Source organism: Phoenix dactylifera, unplaced genomic scaffold, assembly GCF_009389715.1.
Source record: "Phoenix dactylifera cultivar Barhee BC4 unplaced genomic scaffold, palm_55x_up_171113_PBpolish2nd_filt_p 000667F, whole genome shotgun sequence".
Classification (NCBI taxonomy): domain Eukaryota; kingdom Viridiplantae; phylum Streptophyta; class Magnoliopsida; order Arecales; family Arecaceae; genus Phoenix; species Phoenix dactylifera.
The window spans coordinates 92,368-110,713 of record NW_024068054.1 but is presented as its reverse complement, the minus strand read 5'-3'; the positions used below and the strand labels follow the sequence as shown (position 1 = coordinate 110,713).

The 18,346-nt window shown below is 37.8% G+C and overlaps 1 protein-coding gene across 1 annotated transcript; it reads left to right on the top strand.

Moving 5' to 3' along the window:
• Nucleotides 1-2,396: 2,396 nt before the first annotated feature.
• On the top strand, nucleotides 2,397-16,084 carry LOC103697388 (pyruvate dehydrogenase E1 component subunit alpha-3, chloroplastic). Its single transcript, XM_008779235.4, has 3 exons — nucleotides 2,397-2,787; nucleotides 2,896-3,694; nucleotides 15,423-16,084. Exons 1-3 carry the CDS (start codon nucleotides 2,563-2,565, stop codon nucleotides 15,698-15,700), a joined length of 1,302 nt encoding a protein of 433 aa, XP_008777457.2. The 5' UTR covers nucleotides 2,397-2,562; the 3' UTR covers nucleotides 15,701-16,084.
• The last annotated feature ends 2,262 nt before the right edge of the window (nucleotides 16,085-18,346 follow it).

Genomic DNA, 18,346 nt, shown 5'->3' with positions numbered 1-18,346 from the left:
GAGAAGAAAAGAAAAAAAAGAGAAGACAAGAAAAGGGAAAAAAAAGGGAAAGGAAAAGAAAAAGAAAAGAAAAAGAAGGAAAAAGAGAAGAAAAAAAAATGAAATGGGTTTAGCCAAATTTGACTAACCCAAGCCCAATTAGACTGGGCTAAGTCTAAATCCGAGCTCAATTAGATTGGGCTAAGTCTGGACGAGCCTAAACTATAAATTGGGTTAAATTCGAGTTAATTTAAGTTAAATTAAAATGGGTCCGAACCCAATTAAGCTGAGTTGGTCTCAGCAGACCTAATTGATTGTGAATCAGGCCCAATTCAAGCCCAATTCAACTGACAGAAGGTCGAATTGACTTTGGGCTAATCCTGACTCAGGCCCAAATGAGCCACATTGACCAAATCAGAGGGCCCAATTAGCTGGACCCAATTATAAACGAGGCCCAATTCTTTAATTAAAAACCCAATCAACCCATGTGGACCCAATATGGTTTTAAATCGAACCCCAAAGGCTTCAAATTGGAAAGAAATGGGTTAAGTCAAATTTGACTAACCCAAGCCCAATTAGACTGGGCTAAGTCTAAATCCGTGCTCAATTAGATTGGGCTAAGTCTGGACGAGCCTAAACTATAAATTGGATTAAATCCGAGCTAATTTAAGTTAAATTGAAATGGGTCCGAACCCAATTAAGTTGAGTTGGTCTCAGTGGACCTAATTGATTGTGAATCAGGCCCAATTCAACTGACAGAAGGTCGAATTGACCTTGGGCTAATCCTGACTCAGGCCCAAATGAGCCACATTGACCAAATCAGAGGGTCCAATTGACTGGACCCAATTATAAACGAGGCCCAATCCTTTAATTAAAAATCCAATCAACCCATATGGACCCAATCTGGTTTTAAATCGAACCCCAAAGGCTTCAAATTGGACTTGGGCTAAATCCTTGGATGGGATCCAAGCAAATAAGTTTATAGTATGATGAACTAAGAAATTTTATAATAAATAAATGGGGAATGATGTAATCTCTATGATGTTGTTTTAGGTGATTAAGGATTTGTCATCTGAACTTGAGAAATTTGGAAAGCGAATTACGGTAAGTAATCTATTTTAATCTTATTATGGATCATATGAGTACTATGTTTGTTAAGTTTTTAAAGTGTTATTCATGCATGATATGTTATGATGGATAAGTAACTTGCCTGATCACATAAACTATGGCCATGTATGCACCATGATTTTGCTAATATTTTAATCATGCATGCAAGTTAGTATAATGAAATACTATCTAGCCAAGAGGCACTATAATGGGCTCAAAGATGCTACTGATCGAATGCAACTGAGCTGGCCTTGCTAGTGGCCGAGAATGACTAAGCTGGCCTTGCTAGTGGCCGATAATGACTAAGCTGGCCCCGCCAGTGGCCGAATGGACTTCGCAGTAGCATCCGAGAGAATGGACCACGGCATGCCGGAGGCACGGTTTCATGTGCATGTTTTATGAAAATTTTGTTTGACTGAAAATACTGCTTTGTTTTCCCAGCATACATAGTTTGCCATGATAAATTGTGAGATAATATGCATGTCAGCTTCTCAAACCCTGCATAAACATAGTTATCATTATGTTTTATCCTGTAAGATTAGGTATGATTACTTACTGAGCTATGTAGCTCATATCCGTTATTTACATTTTTTTTTCAGATCCTCACCACTGAAAGCTGCCAGAGACACTTTAATTTTGTATCAGAGGTTCTTTCTTTTGGGATAAAGTAAGTATACTTTTGTGTACATAAATTACATAGAAGCTTTGTATTTGGGTACTAACCAGCATGTTGTACTAAGAATGCTTTCATATGAAAAGATTTGGTTGGTTTGACTACCCTGTTATCCATGTATGAGGCTGCGTGCTATTGTGGGCGGTAGTCGGAAATAGCACGGCTGTGTCACGGATCCGGATCCGGGGCGTGACACTCATCTCCGCGTAGCAGCCTCTATTGGGCCTCTACCCGCTAGAAGAATTTTCGATGTGGAAAGAAATGATCGTGTGTTGGGCATGCTGGTAGTTTTACTCATACCCTTTCCACCCGTGGGCCCGACTCGTCATCTCTCTGGGCTACAGCACGATTATCCTTCATGTGAGTACGTCACACCTAGCACCACCGAAATGACCAGCCGACCAATAATTTCTTCCAAACTTTATGTTTGAGTGGAAAGTATCTAGTCTTTATAATTTAATCGATGTCTCTATATTTTAGATTTGGAGCCGGTTGGTTGAAAGTAAGGCCCAATTTTATTGGGCTACTACCTAAGTGGCAGTACTTGGACATTTTAGTTTGCGAATGAAAATTGCTAATTTGTAATTTTGTACCCCCGGTGCTTCACATTTAAGTTCTTTCGGCAGCTACTCTCGTCGTTCGGTCGCCCACGAATAAAGACAGCCGTTTCTGGGCGAACTTTTCCACGTCTCACTCCTCGGTCTCTCCGCCCTCCCCACCCAGATTTATAGGTCTCTTTGCGCCGCCCCTTGGAGAGGAACTCAGGAAGAGGAGACAGAGGAGCGAAAAAGAGATTAAAAAAAATGTCCGCATTCTCGGCCGTCAAGATCCTCCCATCCCCACCCATCACCGCCCGATCCACCCCCAAACCCTCCTTCCCCTTCGTCTTCTCCTCCCCTTCCTCCCCCACCGCCGGTGGCATCCACCGCCCCGCCGCCGCCCCGCTCTCCTCCTCCCCCCGCCCCCTTCGCGCCGTCTCCTCCCATGTCCTCAGCAACGAGCAGCGCGTCGCCTCCCATTCCCACCAGGTACCTCTCCTCCCCTCCATTCTATAGAACCCTATTGAATTAATCATCATCTAATCGCGGAATTTTTTTGCCTGCGATCTTTTTGGCTTGTTAACATAAAACCAAAAGGATGAGGCCGAAGTGACCCGCGAGGAGGCGCTGGATCTGTACGAGGACATGGTTCTGGGGCGGTCCTTCGAGGACATGTGCGCCCAGATGTACTACCGGGGGAAGATGTTCGGCTTCGTCCACCTCTACAACGGCCAGGAGGCCGTCTCCACCGGCTTTATCCGCCTCCTCCAGCCCGGCGACTCCGTCGTCAGCACCTACCGCGACCACGTCCACGCCCTCAGCAAAGGCGTCCCCGCCCGCGCCGTCATGGCCGAGCTCTTCGGCAGGACCACCGGCTGTTGCCGCGGCCAGGGGGGATCCATGCACATGTTCTCAGCCCCCCACAACCTCATCGGCGGCTTCGCCTTCATCGGTGAGGGCATCCCCGTCGCCACCGGCGTCGCCTTCTCCTCCCGCTACCGCCACGAGGTCCTCGAGGAGGCGTCGCCCAGCGGCGGCCTTGATGTCACCGTTGCATTCTTTGGGGATGGCACCTGCAACAATGGGCAGTTCTTCGAGTGCCTCAACATGGCTCAGCTCTGGAAGCTGCCCATCGTGTTTGTCGTCGAGAATAATCTGTGGGCGATAGGGATGTCGCACCTTAGGGCCACATCCGACCCGGTGATCTGGAAGAAGGGGCCTGCATTCGGCATGCCCGGGGTGCATGTGGATGGGATGGATGTGCTGAAGGTGAGGGCGGTGGCAAAGGAGGCGATCGAGAGGGCTAGGAGGGGGGAGGGGCCTACTCTTGTGGAGTGTGAGACTTACCGTTTCCGAGGGCACTCGCTTGCTGATCCTGATGAGCTCCGAAATCCTGGTGAGCATATTGAATTTAAGCTATGCGCCTCTTTTCCTCATGGCCTTGTTTGGTTTGATGTTTAAGTTTTCTGTCTTCTTTTTTTTTTCCCTATATTGTGCTGAAGTATTACAAAAAGAAAAAGATTTGGAATTGGTAGATAAGAAAAGTGAAGGTTCGTCATAAACATGCTTGACCATATAATAAAACTAGACATAATGATTTGGGAAGAGAATATGATTTGGGCATCAATATCTTATATGCTTCTTTTCCTTGTCATAAGGTAGCCTGTTGAATTAGGAAAATTAATTTTTTAAGTAAAAAATATGCTCATAAATCAGGGTGCTGTCACCTAATGATTTATAGTTATAGGACGAATGTTGGGTTGGTGGTGTTTTAAGGATGCAATTCGGATGTTTCATTTTATTACAATGGAGATCACCATGTGGTATGATTATATGCTTTTTGATTTTTAAGCAGGATTGTTACTTTGTGATATGTGTAGATTAAATTTTCTTGTCCTATTATTTTCTGTTTAATCACCAACTTGGTGGCAGCTTTGTCATCTCTGATATTTTGATGGCAATTCACCATCAGGGCTTTTTCAATAAATGAATCTTTTACTTTGTTCTTTGTAAGATTTCATGGCTATGATTGGGTTATGATGACACTAATTTCCTGTTAGAATATACAATTAAGTGCATTAGTGTATCAGGTTTCTTTTTTACCCTATCGGGTTTCTTTTGTGTTCACGCTCTAGTTATGCTCTGTACTAGGTTGGTGATTGCTGGTTCTGAATCTTTTTGAGCATGATGCTTTTTAAAATTTAAAACGATCGAAACATCGATCTAGACATCTTCAAGTCATAATTTACTTGAATAATGCCCAAATCACACATAGAATTAATAAAGAAAACTTCACTTTATATGGGTAGTCATACCATTCATTGGTGGCAGATATTAATTACCTAATCTACTGAACTTTATGTGTACTCGTTGCATCAATCCTACTGAACTTTATATTTATCTCGTCTTGATGGCGGTCCTGGTAGGGCGTCCTGTAGATACCCTCAGTTTGTCTCCCTTTCTGCTTTCCTTTCTTCATTTGTTTCTCTCCCCCCCCCCTCCTCTCCTCTTTCTGCTTTCCTTTTCTTTCTATTTTCTTCTTCCTTTCTTATCTTCTCATTTCTATTCTTTTTTTTCTATGTCTTCTTTCTTCCTTTTCTTTCGTCTTTCCTTCCTTCTTCTTCTTCTTCTTCTTCTCGCTTCATTTGTTCCTTCCTTTCTTTTCTTTTTCTTCTTCTTTCCTTCCTTTTTTTTTTCTTTCCTCTTTCTTCTTCTTTAGAGTCCCACCACCATCCTAGTTTTTCTTATAGGAATGGGATGTGATGGCCAGGATGCCCGCCCATCCTACCGGGATTTAAAACCATGTTATATATCACATTTCTATAATCTATGACACTGGTCTCAACTATTCCTTGAAATTCTATTTGCATTCAACAATTGCAAGCTGCATAGGCAATTTAATCTTGATTCTGTTGTGGGCAATCATTTCAGAGGTGAAAGTACATCTCTTTGTAAAATAGATTAAGGTAGCCAAAGCAATGTTATTTGGGAATCCATTATTCATTGATTCTATGTCTTGGCTTGACCACAACATAAATTGTGCAATTGCATGATGTGTGAACATCAGTAGCAATTTGTTCCTTGTTTCCCTACTTTTTTGTTTCAATAAATTGATGCTATAATCACTATCAATTAATTATTCTATGTACATAGTTTTGTCAATTTTAGAGCATGTCATTGCTGGAAACACTTATAGCAGATGAAATCTGATTAATTGATGCAACCTGAGGTTTTAGGACAGCCCAACAATGGTATAGGAACCACTTCAAAGAATATCAAGTACATATATCTATAGAAATGGCTCCTTATGTTTGCAAAGGTCAAATTAAATATTTGGAATGGGTCAGATAATCAGAAGACCTGTTGTCCAGAAATTTCTAAGGGAAGATCTGTTGGCTTATGGCAGAAATCAGTAAATCATGGCTATGTAATGGATTAATCTCGTGCAGGGACAGCAAAAGATACAAGAAACTAAACTGAATAAGAGGAAGGAGGAAGAAGATTAAGATAGAGCAGAGAAAACTGGAGAGGAGGCTCTATATTAACCCAGAGAAGTAGAGATGCTTGTTACTTTTCCAAATTATGTTGCAGAAAAAAAGCCATTTAAATGAGAAAACTCTATGCCAGGGAGGGGAACAGGGAACAGGGAACAGGGAACTTCTCTTATCTCAAGTAGCAATGAGGCCCAATCATTTGAATGAAGGCTTATGTTGAAATAACTTAAAGTCATTGCCATGTAAGTACATGTACTAGCTCTTCAAAGACTAGGAACTTTCATACTTGTTCTTACTTGAATTAGACTCCTTATTAGAATAATAATGTTGATAAAGACTAAGCACAAAGTTTAGTCAAAAAGGGCTTCTAATTCAGATATAGTTGTCAATCCTCCTAATATTTGATGCTCAATGTAAAATCCAATGCACTGCAGCTCCCAACTACTTGAGCATGGAAAAGAAGCATCCTTATGACCCTATCCTAGACATGGTCAAAGAATCCCATTAGAAGCAGAAACTACTAGAATAGTAGGTGACTTCATCATGATGCATCTAGTGCCTTGTTCTTTCAATTGAAGAGACTATAGGTAAAACTTATAGGACTCAAACAATGTTGTCATCCACGAATCTTGATGCCTTGTGAATTGCTTCTTGATCATGTAATCTGAGGATCCCAAAACATCACATAATTCATAGGACAACGCAACAACCAACATAAAGTGGAACATATTCTCCTAATCTACTTTATGGGTAGCATATATTTGTAATTATAGCTCTTGTTATTCCTTATCCAAGTAAGAGATGGGGTTCTAGATGCGGATCTCTTTTGGGCCCTACCTATTAACCAAGTCTATGAATACTAGAGTCCAGTGATTATATTAAAAGCCATTGTGCTGAAAATATTAGTATACCACCCCTTATCCACTCTTTTGTATGTCGTGCCATTAAGGCTAGTAGCTTTCCTCTTAAAGCACCCTCAAGCTCCACATGTGCCATATCTTCTTTCTTCTTAGGTTCATTCTTCTCAGTTTATCTTTAGCCATAGCAGTAATTACCCTACCTTCTAGGGGAAACATTAGCAATCTATGTTGTCTTCCCACGACAATAGCACATCGCTTTTGGTGCCCTTGTTTTCTCATTCACATGTTTGGTTGGTGCTAGTGCAATATGGGCAAGTGTATATGGTTAGCAGGACTTTTAGGAATGCCTCAAACGCTTAGCCTCGATCTCCAACGCATCATGTTAAAGCTACTTTATCATTGCATAGTCTAATCAACTTCTCTTGAATTTTCTCTTATGTCCCACCTTATAATTCATTGCCCAAGTCTCCTCGTAATGAAATTAATATGTTCATGTAGGCAGTTCATGAAACTTCTTGATGTTGGCTTTTCGAGCTCATCCTTGTAGTGTAGTTTATGAAATTGAAGTTATAAGTCTTCTCATATCCAAAGGAAACTATTCTCATGTTCTTCTCCCAGGCACAGATCTCTCTATCCTTCCTCCTATTGATCTTCTTGCAATTGCATGCTCAATGTTTAAGCTGCATCCTTCAATTTAGCTATAGAAAACATCAAAATTTCCTCTTCTCAGACAGTTGTTAATTGAAGAAAACACCACAACTGGATACCTAGTCCTAAGAGACTTCTGGATGCATTTGTCCTTATAAGGATGGTACTCAGGCCACCTCATCTATCGCATTAGGTCACCCTTAAAAAAGGTTCAAACTATCTGATCGCTTGTGAAAATGGAACTTTTTGGTTTCACTAAAGTATGATCTCAAGCCATGCTCTTGTACTGCCGCTCTGCCACATCTCTTATATTCTAGATGTATGAGGTGTTCATTCAACCATACCTAGAAAGTACCAAAATTTTTATTTTTCTCTTTCAAAATATTGGTTAGGGCTATGCCTCATGCAGCAAGGCATAACTTCAGGGCCTTGAATGTTTTAACTTCAAGCAACAGATTTTTTTTCTTTTTTCCTTTTTTTGGGGGGGTGGGGGGAATGGGTTGGTGGTTTTGGGTCAAAGCTAATACTTGTTGAATTTCAGAATACTTATTATGCTCCCTTTGATGTGAAATAGTACCAGACATAAGAGAGGTTATTTAATGCTTTTCTGCTGGAAACTTTAGGTGGCCATTAGTCAGTGAGAGATGCTTAAGCATGCAGTGTTAATGTCCAATGTCTACTTGGCATAAGATCAAAGTAGAATATGTGTGTTCTCTCATGAATACATGTATTACTTCTTTAATCATTTAAAGAATATGCTAATTTCAGCTTTGTTGTTTCAAATTAAATCGATACAAATTTGGAAAGTGGCAAATAACTTGTATTTCTGCATTGCCTTTCATTATTGGGACATTAATTACTGAACTGATGGTCTTGCTTGTTTTTGGCTTTTGTGGCCTCTATGTTTTCAACTGATGGTTGCAGCCAACTCGAGAGGGATTGCTACTGTAAATAAGTGGGAATTTTGGAATTATGGGGTGTTAAATTTGATAATGGAACTACACCCATGACAACTATTGACTGGTAATGAGTATATTGCTTTAATTCAAATTGGAAAAATCTGCAACTCACATCAATGTCTAATGTAAGTTCAGTACATAATTGTATAATGGTATAAATAAGTTTAGGATCAAGAGTAACAAAGTTTGAAAACATAGTAAGTTTAGGATCAAGAGTAACAAAGTTCGAAACCATAGTTAAATTATTTAGGAATAATCCCTAGTATCTCAGTCTAGAACTGGGAACCTCAAGCTTTCATGTTCTAGATGTAAGATTTAAGAACAAATTGGGAAGACGTAAAAATGGATACTGTTGATCTAGACTCCAGGACATGTCAGGGTTGATGAGAAACAAGTGGGGTGATGATTTTAGTTTGTGAAAATAATGATTAAAGCAATTGTTGACTTTAACCCTGAAGAAATTCAAATCATGAGAGGTAACGTTTCTTACAAATGTTGTTTTACAACTTCTCACTAACAGCAGACTCTGGGAGTTGCATTCTTAATTGCTAAATATTTTATCTATGCTGCAACACATGATTGAGAGTCTTGCTTCCTTTCATATTTTCTGATCACCCATCTCAAATTATGTTTACATTACTACCATCATTATTTTGAATCAATCTTTATTTTGACAACATTTTACCATTCTGTCTTGTTGTTCTTGAAATCCATCTGTCATGTAGTTCTTTAAATTATGGCAACAATGTTAATACATTTTTATTTTTTTTAAGTATTTTACATTATATTTATGGATGTACCCTGAATTCATTGATGACCCTGCTTCCTCGCCCCTTCATTTGAATATGCTGCTAGGCCTATTCCTATTCAAGTAAAGAAGGCCATGCATTCAAACCCTGTTTCATAACTAGTAAAAGAGAAAATCTATCGATTCTTTATCTATAATATATTATAAAATGAGAGAGGTAGATGCCAAAAAGATTCTGCATGCCAAAATTGTTTGCCAGAATGCCGTTATATTTAATTAACTAAACTTACTAGAACCTGTTATCTTAAAAGGATCAATGGGAATAGATGGTATATTGGACAGTTGGATGTCCATGAAATTTATAATTTTATTAAAAGCTTTTCTCTAATTAAGAGTCCAACTGAACATCCTTGCTTACAACCTCCTCATCTATGGAACAAACTCAAGCATCCATACGATTTAAAATTTTAAGTGAAAATCTGTTATCTTTATTATTGGATTTTCTATTTTATTTTATTTATTTGTTTGTTTAATATGCATCCCATGTGACCAGTTGCTAGCTAGTATAACATTACTCATTAGTTTTGGCTGGTTTTTATAATCCCCAATATGATGGATGGTCTGTCTTACAAATCTTATGATTACCCAGTTAACGTTGTATATGTATTCTTGCTTAGGTGATACTAGATCACCAGAATCTCTATGGTATCATGGAAGTACCTTTTTAGATACTCGATATAACATTTCAGTAAATTTTAGTTTTTTTAATGTGGTGACTGACTGACAATGTTGATTTGAATTCAAATATTTCTTTGATGACCTGACTCTAGGACTGCTAGCTAATTGAGCCTCTCCTAACCCAAATACACCTCCAACTTCTCGTTTACCAATATATTAGGCTAGGATTCTGGTATGCTTACTTACCACTAACCATTTGGATGCCTGCTGCACAACCAGTTGGAGATATACATGCCTCAGGGTCTCTTGACAACCCTTGCTTGGAATGTCATAAATATGGATAAAATATTACATATACATATGTATAATACTGAAGTTTATATCTAGACATGTATATCTGCATAGTTATATGTACAAACATCAATGTACTATATATATATATCGAAGTATTTTTCTTGCAAGTTCATTTGATGAATGACACATAATTGCTAATAAGGGAGGGAGATGCGCAAGGTTGCACCTAAATGAAAGGTCATATTGCATTTCAAATAAAAATAACTTTACATATTAAACAAGTGAACTTAAAAATCACAGATTGAAACTTCAGCCTCCAATAAGATGGGCATTGAGGAAGCTCTGCATTCTTTACCACTGGAGCTTAACTACGAACCTATATGTATTCATTTTATTATGCTTTACTAATGGATTTAATATGCTTTTTAGTTGTTTACATTCCTTCATTATGCCGTAAGGAATGTTGAAATGATAGTTCGTTGAAACAATATAAAAATTTGTTGATATGAATGAAGTAGTATAACTAAAGAATGATCGAGCGACTATATATGATGTTCTTTGCATGGGTGCCTTGGTGACACTTTGGGATAGGCTAGCTTCATCGCCTAGGGCTGCCTGACTATTTGACAGTTATGTAGTTGACCCTAACTTAAAGTTTAGGTTCTAGCCATTGACCAATTATGCACATATCCAATACAAGAGACAAGGTTCCTTGCTGGTCAAAGCTGCCAAAACCCTCCTAACAAAATCTTTACTCTTCCTATCTTAGCTGTAGTGCTTACCATCTGGATAAGCCCAAGACTGTTTGGATTGTTGGAGAGTTTGGAATAAACGGACAATATATCTACTATGGGGCAAACTATTCTATCCTACATGGTCAAAAAGAATAGGTGGCTCTCTAATTTTTAAAATGCCTACTTCCTCCCTGCAAGAAAGCTGGTTGTTAAAAATATTTGGCAAGAATAGCTAGAAAATGAGGGTTAAAGAGGCTTTGTTCCATTTTAAACCCCGAATCAAACACAGTCTAGAAAGGCTACTGTGAGCGTCATTATAACCTTAGAAGTCTGAATCTTCTACCCTGGGTAATGTACCCACTTCCAAGGGCTGAACCATAATTATTCATTTTGGGAGGGGAAATAATTTATTTTACTAAAATTAAAATACGTTATAAAAATTTTAAAAAATATTGATGGTATTTTAGTTGTGGACAGGTTTTTTAGTACAAGTTTCTAAGAGTTTAAAACAACTATTCTAACACCATAAGAAAGCTAGTAATATATATGATCAGAAAAGGTAGAATAAAATGCAAGAAACAAGGCGTTGGAAGTGTAACTGATCCGAGTTTGATCAAGCTATGGTCCGATCAAGCTTGGCTTGAAATTAGCTTCAAGCTTGAAAAGCTTAATTTCGAATTGAGTTGAATATGAGCCTAATTGATCAGTTCAATAATCCTAAATCGAGCTGAAATCAATTCGAGATTAAATTAAGCTTGAATGAAGTCTCAATTCTTGATTTCAAGCTTGGTTTAAGGTTTGGTTCAGATTTGAATTAACATTTAATTGGTGCAAAGAATAAAATATGCGCCAATTAAAAACTTAATTCAATGGCCTCTTGTATATAAAATATATATTTGTATATATAATTTAAGTATATTCAAGCCTTATCAAGCCAAGCCTGATTGAGTTGGGTTGTTTTTTTGGCTCAGCTTGAAATTAATTTGAGCCCATTTTGCTGGTTCAATCTTGTTTTTTTTAGCTTCAAATCTAGGCTTTTCGAGCTTTTCTTCAGTTGAGCTCGAGTTGCTCAGTTCATTTGACACCCCTACATGAAATCAAAATGAAGCATGTTATATGTGTAGAATAGTAAAAATAAAACAAAAGTAACTAAATAGAACATTTTGGGCTCTATGACATATTACAATAAAGAATAAGGCATTCAATTAATATATCATGGTACTCTGTTAATTAACAAAAAAAGGGGAATAGGGGATAAATAAAATAGTTGCATTTATATTCAAAAAAACTTGGTCACAACAAGAGCTTGAAGTCAATTTTTTGGGGTTTGTTCTTGCTTTGGACATCCTACATTGAAATAAATTTATTTTTAATAAAAACAATTAAATAATTGTATAATATTACAATATCTTATTAAGTTACCTCTAGTTCCTTTAATGGGGGTAAACAAATTGTTGATCAGAACCTTCAAACTTTTTCGTTCATTTCTTTTAGGGGAGGGTTGTGTTCTTGAGAGTGACAGAGATGAGATGGGGACTTAGAATTTTTCTTTTTTCCTTTTGGGTTGATAAAGATGGCATATTAGATTTTCACATGCACAAGAGGAAGCATAGGTGGGTTTGATTAACTATAAGTCAGATTTAATTGAAAATCTGTTTGCACCGTATATGGAACTTGATAAATTCACTCCACTTTTTTTTCAGCATGCTCTCTTTTTTGTTCCTCGGAGCAAAAGGTAATCTAAGTATTTTGGTGATTTTATCAAAGATGGGTGTGGTATTAATATAATTAGAGATGTCAAGAGGGGACCACCAGATCATGCATGAAGTTAGGCTTAGAAATTATAATGCGGCCTACATCCTAGCGGCAAGGTGGTTTTATTCCCCCCCTTTTTCTCAGAAGGAAGAAAAGGACAATTAGAGAGAAAAAATAGAGATACCAAATATTCTATTGGCCAAAGATTTTTTTGGGGGCCAAAATCCAGTGCTTGAGGGATTTCACTGGATTTGGGGGGCTTATGCACCTCCACCTAGGGGTGGCAATCGGGTCGGGTCGGACATAAACGGGTCGAATCATATGCAGGTCGGGTCAGAAAATCATAAACTTGAACCCGACCTGTTTATTAAACAGGTCAAGAATTACAACCTGAACCTGTCATGTTTAATAAATAGGTAATCCGACCCGACCCGTTTAACCTGTTTAATAAATAGATAACCTGTTTGCCCAACCCGATCTAACCTGTTTAACCTGTTTAGCTTATAAAAAAATAATTCAAAAGCCACCTTAGCCGAATCTACCGAAATCAGCATAAAACCAATTCTAAAGACGAAAATAGATAATCAAAACCCCCAAGAGTTTTAATTAATCCGAGAGCATGAGGTTCACATCTAAATGATCACAAAACTAGACACCAATATTGCTACTGGACACAAAAGTTAAAAAAAAAGACACTAGACAAAAAATCAAGAAACCAGCACAACCGCACTGGAAAACCTTCTCTGGAAAGCAGATGAAAAAAAGAATCAAATAATTCACCATCGAGCACCGGAATCAAACTAGAAATTAAGAATAGGGAAGTTACCCTAAGGAAACGCTAAAACTGGGCATGAAATGAAGGATTATATATCAAGAATACAAAGAAGCAAGAAGAAAAGAAGGGGGGTGGATCGTTTTCCTTGGAGTCTCCGGCTACCGGCGCCGCCGTGCCCCCTGGTCGTCGTTCTTGTCCTCGTGCCTTGGAGGATCCGGAGGCCGTTGGGGGACCACTGGAGGTCGTCGATGTGGCCTGAGAGGACGCGGAACTCGTTCTTGAGGACGTGGTCGCCGTGGCGGCCCCAGATCCGGATGGTGCCAGAGAGGTTGGCAGAGGCAACCCACTCGCCATTGGGGGAGAAGCAGGCAACGGTGGCCTGGTAGGCGTGCTCGCCGTAGATGGACGCCTCCAGGGGGCATCGAGGCGGCGGATGATGACCGACTGACAGTTGGTGCAGATGATGGAGTTGGTCTTGGGGTTGCCGGAGATCAGGATCCCGCGGCCGCGCTCCGTCGAGGGCACGCACGCGTACGTCTCCGAGAGCACCGCCATTCGGTGGCCGACGAGAGATGGCAGAAGAACAGTAGACTAGGGGGAATATAAAAGAGCTAGGGTTTGTGAGGACCCTGCTGATTATAAACCGTCTGATTGAGATGGACGACGGCAGATCATATTCCGACCTAAACGGGTTAAATGGGTCAAAAATTTAAAATATGTATTCGACCCAATTAATAAACAGGTTAAACGGGTCAACCTGTTTATGATCTGATCTTGTTTAGGCCAAACCCAAACCTGTTTATGGCGGGTCAAACACGGGTCGGGTCATATTTTGGCACCCTTACCAGTTACCTCCACCCCCCAGGTTTTGTTTCTGCCCATTTTGGTATACCTGCGGAATTTTGAATCCGCATCCACTTTTTGACTTTCCTACTTTTAAGTGCTTATAAAATATCTGCTTCCCCTCACCTGCACCTGCACCCACACTGCTCATGCACCCCCCATGATTTTGGCAACTAAAATTATAGTATTCTTCATTGCAATTCTTTAAATTTTAAATCGCTTATAAAAAAAACAATAGTCTGTTGTGTCTTAGTTAATACATACGTTATAAAATGCATTCTTTCATAAATCACTAAGGTAGTGTTTTCTTATCGTAAAAACCGACAAAACACTTCTGACTCTGCCTGCATATCTCTAATTTTGCTTGATATGGTTACAAGAAGCAAATTAAAAAAAAAAAGAATAATTGTACTCTGAGTTGTTTCAAATATGTGCAAGTATATTCAGTCAGACTTGAAAAATGAACAATTTTAAAGTCCACCAACAAGTCTTTTTCGCATTAATTTGTGGTTGGTTTTATGGATCAGAGGTTTATTCTCTGAAGTGCTGAGCAATCTGCAATCAAGCATCATCTTGCATCTGTATTCAAGTACTATCTTTCATTTCTCTCTCTCTCTGCCTCTCTCTCTCTCTCTCTCTCTCCATCTGTCTGCTTTTTCATCGTAAGGGAAGTGAATATATGGCACACTGCTTGTTTATTGAAAATGTTTTCCACATGCTTCTTGTTATAGATATCCTTCAATATCCTAACTAGTCCTTGGAGATTAAATCAGTTCTGATGTTTTCCATGCATAAATTTACTGGTAGTCATCTTGCAGTCCATTCTTAGTATGTCAATTGTGAACCTATACAAAGTTTTTTAATTTATAATTTCTTCTGATAGTGTTCCTAGCAGGTTTTCATCTTGGCTAAGATCTTAAGTTTATATCAGTGTCGGGCACTCCCAATATGATATATATAAAATCTTGGCCCTATTATCTTGGCTGATCTAAATTGATAAAATTTGAGATATTGGCCTATACGATATTCATATCAGCTAATATTTATCAGTCATTTTTTTAATTTTCTTAAATAGGCCTTCTTAGTTAATAAATCTCAAAACCAAACTTCAAATATAGTTTTGAAACTTGGATTTACCATATTGGCCGAGATAAATCGAGATTTCAGTTCATCTCAGTCTCAGCTACTCATTGAAATAACTAATATATTGAGATTTAAAAATGATGGTTCATAGACATCATTAACATGTAATATCTGAACTTCTGTGATCTAGGTATCCCTGAACTTCTATCAACTTAAATTCTCTCTGTACCAAGCTTATAGTCTGTTTTGACAGATGAGAAAGCGCACTATGCTGCAAGAGACCCCATTTTAGCCTTGAAGAAACACATTATTGAACATGATCTGGCCAATGAATCGGATCTGAAAGGTATCGAGAAAAAGATAGATGATGTGATTGAAGATGCTGTAGAATTTGCAGATGCAAGCCCCCTTCCTCCTCGAAGCCAGCTACTCGAGAATGTGTTTGCAGACCCCAAAGGTTTTGGAATTGGCCCTGATGGGAAGTACAGGTGCGAGGATCCCAAATTCACCGAAGGCACCGCTCAAGTCTAAAGGGCTGAACTGTGACTACCTATTTGCATTTACGTTGTCAGTTTCAGGAGTTTGTTCCCGTAGCCTGATCCTTGTTTCTGATCCTCCTAAGACAGCTTTTATTTATTTATTTATATGCAGATCTATTATTTCCTTTTTCTTCCCTCCCATTTGCCATCCTATATTTCTGGTGTTGTTGAATCTGCTACGTCCGTTTCTAACAAAGATCAGTTCTGTTCTCAGATACATAAAAGGGTGTTGTGACATTTGGATTTCACGATGTCTGATAAATGTTGCTGCGCATCTTGATGTAGGAACCCACTTCAAGTGGATCATTGAATTTTACAGACGATTGACATAAGATTCTCAAACTCAGTTATGTAATTTGTGGAATTTTTTCTTGCACTAGACCTTCTCACAGTTTTTATGATGAGTAGCGCTATTGTCATGTCTGGAAATATGTGTTCCAGTGGGGGTGTGTTTGCTCTGAGCGTAAGAAGCCTCTGAACTTGGATTCTCAGAGATTTAGTTCCGAGAACTTTGGATTCTGATCATGTGTTTGGGAAGTTCGATTATTTTTTGTAAAGGATGTCGGTATATAGGTACTGCACTTTTTGAGACATTAAAATATCATTAAATAATCATTCAAATATTGCTTGAATGATTCCTCTGAAAGGAGAAATAAAAAATTTGGAAGTTTTTACTTTTATCTAAACTTCAGTTCCTTAGCTCTTATGCAAAACAGGAAAAACAAGCGTGCCTGCATGTTTATAATGTTGTCCTAATTATTTTAAAATTCTTGAATTATTTATGGCTTCCAATTTATTTTTCAAAAACAAATCAATCTAAAACTATGCAATTATTCTGGCGTCATAGAACGTGTTTTATAATCTATTCATGAATTATTTATGATTAATTTAAATATTGTGTTACAATTTAATGATATCATATATTATTGCCAGAAGTGATGTTTTATGCTATCATTATTATTTTCTGCGACTCTTATACTTCTTTAAAAATAAATTTAAAAGTATTTTATGAATTTGTATTTTCTAATATTGTCAGTTTTTTCTTCCTTTGTAGAATATTGAGAAGGATACGACTAGAGCAATGTTTTTTCTACTGGTGGTTTGCTAAAGTCAAATAGCAAGCCAGCCAACAATCTAATCAAATCCATTTGTGTAACACATAAAGTTAAAAAATGAAATGTTGGTGATAATTCTGATCATGTCGATCCATGGTTAACCCCATAGGTGTTTTTGTTGAATTTCAATTTTATAATTTAGTACATCAATTATAATTTCATTTTTGCAATTTTAAGATCAAATATTTCTATTTCTGTAATTTAGTATATATCTATTTAGTCATTGCCTTTGGTTTGTAAATCAATGCCCCTCCTCAATGCCTATGCTGGGGAAGGTTTAAAGCTGGACTTGAAGAGGTTGAGATCAATATAAGATTGTTATTTACAATTTTCCAAAATTTTTTATATGCATAATTTGTGAATATCTACAATTACTAATATTTCTATCTTTTCACCTTATTTTTCTTTAAAGTTTCTTGGTTTTATTATCAACTTTCAGTTGAGCATCCTTATGGAACTAGATGTTTGTCACAATCCAAGATCTTTACTAAAAAAGGCTGACTGAAAGATATTTTTTGAGTTTTTTAGTCTTATACAAGTATCTAAGATATATTCAGTGAATAAACACATGTCCGTATGGGTTTTCACATACTATCTTCCGTTTAAGTTCTAAAATTTTCGTTAGGCTAAGGATCCAAATCCATTCAAATCCAATCATAAATACCATGATTAGCTTGTGGTCAATTCAAATGAATCCGTGCTATAGCATCCCTTAGTCTACATAGGTCATAGCCGGATCCGTGCTGAGACCATTTTTTTACAACCCATAATCTCATCTAAAAAGACTAGCTGAAGGTATCATTTGAGTCCTTGAACCTGTATAAGTATCAAATATCTATCCAGCGAATCAATATGGAACTAAATACATGCCGCACGGAATCCTCATAATGTTAATCGCAAGGATTATATTCATTGCAAGCTGATTCTAGTTCATTGCTCGAGAGATGCATGATTTTCACAACAAATATCATATCAAGTTGCATCCTCCCTATTAGTCTCAATGTAATTATGTAAAACAACTAATAAAAGTTTGATTAGGATAGTAAAGAAGATTGTAGAGATATGAGATTTGAGTTAGTCAAAGAAATTGAGAGAGGCACTGTGGGCATAACACACTTTACTTTGTAATGCCATTGGACAAAACTCTTACAAATTAGAGGTAGCAATTTCATATAAGATAATCATACCTTCACTTAAAGTCTTGTTGAATGATGACTAGACCATCGACAAGTGCGGACTCTTCAAAGAGTGATACATTATCAACAAGTAAAAAACTAGGACTAACCATATATTGATATATGATGAGCCATCTCCTACTCTTGAAGAATTAGTTGTTTCTACGATTATAAAAAAAATAAAAAGGGGTTAGAAAAGGGGGGAAAAAAAGATAGGATAAAGGATGTAAAATTCAAATCATGCAAGCAAAAATCAATGGGACAACCATTTGAAACGAGAACAACAAATTTTGAGAAGTTAAGAGGTAAATCATGAATGTTAAAAGAAACCAATGCTATAGCACGAAG